This window comes from Trachymyrmex cornetzi, unplaced genomic scaffold (assembly GCF_001594075.2).
Source record: "Trachymyrmex cornetzi isolate Tcor2-1 unplaced genomic scaffold, Tcor1.1 scaffold1289, whole genome shotgun sequence".
Lineage (NCBI taxonomy): Eukaryota > Metazoa > Arthropoda > Insecta > Hymenoptera > Formicidae > Trachymyrmex > Trachymyrmex cornetzi.
Window position 1 is genome coordinate 49 of NW_017295860.1, and position 6,571 is coordinate 6,619.

Consider the following 6,571-nt stretch of genomic DNA (forward strand, 5'->3'; position numbering starts at 1 on the left):
ATGCGTCCGCTGTGAGGTCACTTACAAGCTCCAAGTGCACGCACTTCGTGGCAAAGCATACAAATACCGCCAAATACGCCTTATGCGTTCGAGCATTGCGCCTCCTGGACTCGCGCACCGTAAACGGACCCGCATAATCGACGCCGCAATGCATGAATGGCCTCGAGGGAGTCACCCGTCCCGCCGGCAAAGGTGCCATGATCGCTTGGGATTGAGCGGGTCTAGCTTTAAAGCAAATTACGCAATTTCTTATTATCTTTCTGGTAGCCGACCTTAATGATATCGGCCAGTAACGTTGCCTTACCGCCGCCATGGTAGCTTGCAATCCCGCGTGAGCATTACGCTCATGCCGTATTATGCGCTGGGTTAAAATATGATTATGGGGTAGCAAAATCGGATGACGCGCATCATAATCCAACGCGGAATTTGCCAGTCTACCTCCTACCCGAATTAGCCCCTCCTCGGAGATAAAGGGAGACAAGGCCAGTACACGGCTCGTTGTGCCAATTGTGCGTCCCTCCCTAAGGGCCCTGTATTCAAGAATGCCTGTTTCTGTACCGATGTGCATGCGATTTGCACCGCGAATTGCTTCTCCCGCGGCGTGATAAACTTCCCGGGCTCATGCGGATGCCGTGCTTTAAAAAATCTCAAACAATATGCGATTACCCGGTACGTTTTATCAAGGCTCGAATGCCTGTTTAATAGCTCGTTGACGATGGAACTATCGGAGACCGTTACCGTTGCTACGCATTTTCTTTGCTCCGGAAGATTATGTGGAGAGCACGCGAAGTCGGAATTGGGCCACAATTCCTCATCGTGCTGCAAAAATGCCGGCCCGTGCCACCACATCGTTGATTCTGTTACGTCATGCGGACTTAACCCGCGCGATAAACAATCGGCCGGATTGTCTTCCAACCTGATATGCCGCCAACTCGCCACCTCTGTCAGTTCTTGAATTTCCCCAATTCTGTGCGCCACGAATACCGACCACCTTCGCGACGGTGAAGAGATCCAATTGAGCACTATCGTGGAATCCGCCCACATATATTTCCGGATGCCGGTTACATCGAACGCCGACTGGATTTTGTGCATCAATCTGGCTAATAAAAGCGCTGCCGAGAGCTCGAGCCTCGGTAGTGAGAGGGCCTTAAGAGGTGCCACGCGGGATTTTGAACATAGAAGTTCAACGCGATATGTGTTATCCTCGAGCTTCGTTCGCACGTATACGCATACCCCGTACGCTCGCTGGCTCGCATCGCAAAAGCCATGTATCTGCACTAGCCCGGAATCCGCGGCATACTTGACGCATCGCGGAATATCGAGGTGATTGATATCCGCTAATTGCGACTTAATCGCTGTCCAACGCGTGTGCAGCTCCTGTGGAACGGACTCGTCCCAATGCGCGCCCAGCTGCCAAAGCTCTTGTAGAATTAGTTTTGTCCGAACGATTACCGGGCCCAGCAGGCCGAGAGGGTCGAAAAGTCTAGAAATCTCCGATAATATATTTCGCTTGGACACTGCCGCGGAATCGCCATCAGGACTGTATAAAAAACGGAAGGTGTCCCGCGAGTGAACCCAGTGAATGCCCAACACGGACGACTCCGCAGCATCCTGAATTACTACCGGGTTTTCATTTTGATTCTTAATGCCTTTCAATAATCCCGAGTGATTGGATGCCCATTTGCCAAGCTCGAAAGCGCCCGCGCGCAGCACTTTAATTGTTTCGTCGCGTATTGCCACCGCTTCGTTGAATGTGTCGGCCCCGGTGAGCATGTCATCGACGTAAAAGTCACGCCCAACACATGCCGCTCCACGGGGCCATTCAACCGCTTCATGTTCTGATAACCACATGAGACACCGCGTGGCTAAAAATGAGGCAGGGGACGTGCCGTAAGTTAAAGTAAGTAGCTCATACGCTACGATATTGGAAGTGAATTCTTCCCTCCAAAGAATGCGCTGATAGCGTGTTTGAGATAAATGCACCTGAATCTGACGGTACATTTTTACAATGTCCGCTGATAGTGCGTAACGAAACGTGCGAAAGCGCAGCAAGATCGTGAATAGATCCTGCTGTACGGTTGGACCGACCATTAGTATGTCGTTTAACGCCACACCCGCCGCGTCCTTAGCGGAGGCATCGAACACGACACGGAATTTATTAGAAGCCGGCGACTTGAAAATGCAATGATGCGGCAAGTAAAAGGATTCTGAATCCTCGTCCTCCCCCTCGCCGACTTGCCTCATGTGACCTAACGCGATATATTCTCCCATGAATTTAAAGTATTGTTCTTTGAGATCCGAATCGCGATTAAATCGTCTCTCTGTGGCTTTAAAACGTTTTAACGCGATGCTTCGTGAACTCACGAAAGCATGCGGCGCGGGTTCCGCAAAAGGCAGTTTCACAACGAACCTACCCTGCTCGGTGCGGGACACATTCTTGATGAAATGTTGCTCGCACTGTATCTCTTCCGCGGTACGCGGATCGGACGCCGCCGCCGCGTTTTCTATCTCCCAGAATTTTGTCAATTGTTCATGCAATTGCGAATTAGTAATTGACGTGTGAAAGGAATGCACACCCGTTGACAGACCCGATGTAGCGCATGACCGCCCCGCCAATATCCATCCGAAGCGGGTCTTTTGCAGTGTGGGGCACGACGCTGACGGTTGGATTTGCCCTACGCATAACAAATCTCAAAAATGCTCCGCGCCAATTAGGATGTCAATTTCCGACGCAACATAAAACTTCGGATCTGCCAGTTCGATATTGCGGGGAATTTCAAAAACGTTTCTTTTGAATGATGCCGCCGGAAGTTTACCGGTCACCCGTTCGGTGACGATGCAATCCACCGCGATGCTAAATGAATTCGCTCTAGAATGTAATATTAATTCAGCTGCTTCAAATGATCGCGTTGTGGTATTGTTTATGCCTGAAATAGATACGTTCAATGAGCGTGTTTTGACCTTGATTGAGTTTATAAACGTTTGGGATACAAAATTCGCTTGCGATCCCGAATCCGGTAATATGCGACAGGGCTTACAATGTCCTTCGTCGTCCTGCACAAAAGCGACCGCAGTCGAGAGCATGACACCGCCGCGTTTGGAAGAAGCGACACTACTCGAGACGACGGCAGGGGCAGTATCGGCCGCCGCCGGTTCTGTGGTAACGCGGTCATACGACTGGCTATCATCCGACTTTGCCGACGCCACAGTGAGGTGCAGCAATGTGTTGTGCTTTAACCTGCAAATCTTACAACTACCTGAAGGGCATTTATTCGCGGCGTGATCCGCCGGACGCAAACAATTTGCGCAAAGCTTGCGCTTTCTTGCCTCGGCTATTCTTCGTGAGACGGGCAACGCCAAGAAGCTCTCACAGTGATACACGAGATGCTTCCCCTTGCAGAAGACGCACTTCGCTTTCACGAACGCAACGCAGGATTGTTGTTTCGTATTTGACTGCGATTGCGCTCGCGCGTTTACAATTTTGTTCTTACTGCTAGTTTCGAGGGTTATGCAGCGGTGAGTGACGAAATCTGTGAATTGCTTTAAGGTTGGCAACGCGGTGCCCGTCAACGATAGCTGCCACTCTCGCGATGTAAGCGCGTCGAGTTTGCTACTTAGAATGTACACTAATAAATCGTCCCACTGGGTGGTGGGGCGCTTTAATACCTGAAGGGCATGGATGTGCCTGGTGGCACCGTCCACGATTTGCCGCAATTCAGTAATATTTTCCTTAGCCATTGATGGCAATTCAAAAATAGCCTTTATGTGGCTCTGTACTATCTCGCGTCGATTGTCGTATCGCTCCTTCAAGATGGCCCACGCCACCTGGTAATTCGGGTCTGAGATTTCCAATGCGCTAATTATCTTGGCCGCGTCACCCGTGAGTGATGCCCTTAGATATTGCAACTTTTGAACGTCGCTTAACGACGCGTTTATATGAATGAGAGAATTGAAGCTGTCAAAAAAGGGATACCACTCATCGTATTTTCCCGAAAATTTCGGCAAATCCAATTTGGGCAATCTTATGTGATTGACGGGCTGCGCGGGCACGAAACCGGAAGACGATGGTGATGGAGACGCCGAGGCGCGGAGCGCCGCTACCGGATAGAGCATCTCGCGCATCTCGCCGACAACGCGTAGTACGAATTCTCGAATGCCGCACGATTTTCTGTCTCGTTTTCATCATGCCCTTCTAATTTTGTTTGAACGGAGTCGTATTTCGCCCAATAACCGTCGAGCTTTGCCCGGCGTTCCTTGAGCTGAGCCGCAATAGACGGTGTAACGGAAACGACCGCCTCCGTAAATGTGCGAATTCGCGTACAAGCCGCGAGAATCGTTCCGCGCCTGCGCCTGAGCGCGGAGACATCGTTGTCGTTCGCCATGACGTGCGGGAGAAATAGTTAGCCCTTTTAGATACTAATCGGCACCGACAATGAGCTAATTGCCCCTACCTTACAATCGTTGTATGCGCGCTGTCGTACGAAGAGGCGGCGCCTTTGTGTTGTGGCGAAACGTCCTCCGTCCCCGTCGTGATCGATGAGCGTTGCCGGAAGATGCGTCGTCGTCACCAATGGCCGTTGTGTCGGTCGTCCTCCGTCCACGCCGTGATCGACGAGCGTTGCCGGAAGCAGTGCGATCGTGACAAGTTGACGCCGCATAGTCCGCCCCTCAGGGTGGCTGTTGCCACGCTGCTTGGATGATGCCTTCGTTGATGAAAGCAATTGATGCCGACCAATAGCTCGCAAGCACGGTTGCGAATCCGTTGCGTCAAGGCCCCGTCGGCTATGGACCGCTAGGCACTCAGTCTTGAGTGCGCAGCCCTTATTTTCGAGAGTGAGTCTTGATTGCTTAGCCCGAGATTCTTGGCGAAGCGTTTCGTCGGCGAATCCGGCTCGAAGGACCATTTAATGTTCGTGGCCGGGCCGTTCTTCTTGTTCTCAATGGCGCCGGCACCACGTGTTATCCCGGTGTTTGCTTCCTCGGGATACGTGGGCGAGGGATGTGTCCCTCTGGGTTTCGATTCAGAGGCGATGCTTGAAGCCTCTGCTACTTAATTTGACGATAGAGGAAAGGAATTTTTTGCACTATATATAGCACTCACTCTCGATACACCTTATAGCCTTTATTTTTTAGCTAATGCAGTTGTTACAAAGATATTCTGCTGGTTTCTATAGCGGCCGCGTGTTCTCTCTCGTCTCTCCCTTCTTTTTCTCGATTCCGACCGTACCCGAAACCCCCCCCCGAAGGCGTCCGAAACGCTCAAAGACCGCTAGCTACACTTCATTCCGGTAGGTAAGCCCGCTACTGTCGGTAACGCGAGATACTGACCATTCGAGTATCGAACAAAAGCCACCCCCGTTGAAAGAAACTACTTTCAAATCGCTATAAATGGACGCAAGACAAGTTGCTTTGGTAAAATATAATTGTATGAGAAAGAAACAAAAAGGAGAGCGTGAAGGTGTGTACAGCCCTATTGCTAGCTTAATTCTAATAGATGTATCGATGCACCCCCAGAACTGCATCGTTCCCGGCAATGTCAACTCGCCGGATGCCGCTACGGTGACCCCCCGGTCACCGTACGCGATGAGAGCGCGGTGCGCTCGAAACATTTAAGAAAATGCAAACATAATTCCAGGCCGCGTAAACTCGCAAGTCTGCGAAACCCGAACGTCGCCGAACCACGCCGAGCGCCGCAGCTCTCGCTCGTATTGTTCCACGCCGAGAGTCACCGAATGATTCCGGAACAATACGAGCGGGAGCAACAATTAGTATAAAAGCGCTTCCGAGAGAATAATTCGGGCTTTTTGCTCCTGATCCGATTCCTGGCACCGACCGATTCCTAGCTCCGATCTCCAAGGCAATACAGCGGTGGTAAGGGTGTTTCCTGCCACTACCAGCATTTACCGGTCAGCTATTGCACTCAGCTCCGCTCTCCGACTCACCGCTCCTAGCAGGCTCCTCGAACCGACTCGCTGCACCGCGGCGGTAGGGCTCGCTCTGCTTCTGTCGGCCGTTTCCGACCAGCTGCAGCGACCGCTCCGAGAGCCTTGCACGAGGCGACCGAGCCGAGAGTTCCGCATACCCGTGATACGTGACCGGATTTGACGAGAACCAGGGGGTAGGCATTTGCCCGCCTCCGTCGGACGCTTCCGACAGTCGAAGTCGTGCCGTATCACGCGTGCACGCAGAAAGCGCACCTTTCGGAGCGCCGTATCGCTCCTCGCATTGCGACGCGTCTCGCACATCGCACGTGTTCCCGGTGTAAGCCCGCGTCCCGTACGCCGCGCGTCATCGAGCCCGGCGAATCGTGCCCGCCGCACATACACACTCGCATTACACACACACACCGTACATTCACAACGACACCGCCTTTGTAAACACACACGCATACACCGCCGATCGCTGCTACCAGTCGCGACAACTGGTCTCACACGACACACAGACACATATATATACACGCATTCACACTCTTTACATAAATACACAAATATATCTATTTCTTTTGCATCAATCCAAGCCGTATTTCACTGCAATATTACCGCCTTGTCTCTCTCCTCCTGGCCGAACCTCT

The 6,571-nt window shown here is 51.9% G+C and overlaps 1 protein-coding gene across 1 annotated transcript; it reads right to left on the minus strand.

The window, feature by feature from the left end:
• Positions 1 to 450: 450 nt before the first annotated feature.
• Positions 451 to 4,122, minus strand: LOC108770525 (uncharacterized). Its single transcript, XM_018522160.1, has 3 exons — positions 3,039 to 4,122; positions 2,817 to 2,927; positions 451 to 2,675 (listed from the first exon to the last, which is right to left on the minus strand). Exons 1-3 carry the CDS (start codon positions 4,120 to 4,122, stop codon positions 451 to 453), a joined length of 3,420 nt encoding a protein of 1,139 aa, XP_018377662.1.
• Positions 4,123 to 6,571: the final 2,449 nt, after the last annotated feature.

What these genes read in the sequence shown, in the direction of transcription:
- LOC108770525 (XM_018522160.1), bottom strand. Translation starts at nt 4,122, where the DNA reads ATGCGCGAGATGCTCTATCCGGTAGCGGCGCTCCGCGCCTCGGCGTCT. An exon ending in GCAGGACGACGAAGGACATT is followed by an intron (nt 2,928 to 3,038) that starts GTAAGCCCTGTC and finishes TATCTATTTCAG; the next exon opens with GCATAAACAATACCACAACG. An exon ending in CGTCACCGAACGGGTGACCG is followed by an intron (nt 2,676 to 2,816) that starts GTAAACTTCCGG and finishes TGTTATGCGTAG; the next exon opens with GGCAAATCCAACCGTCAGCG.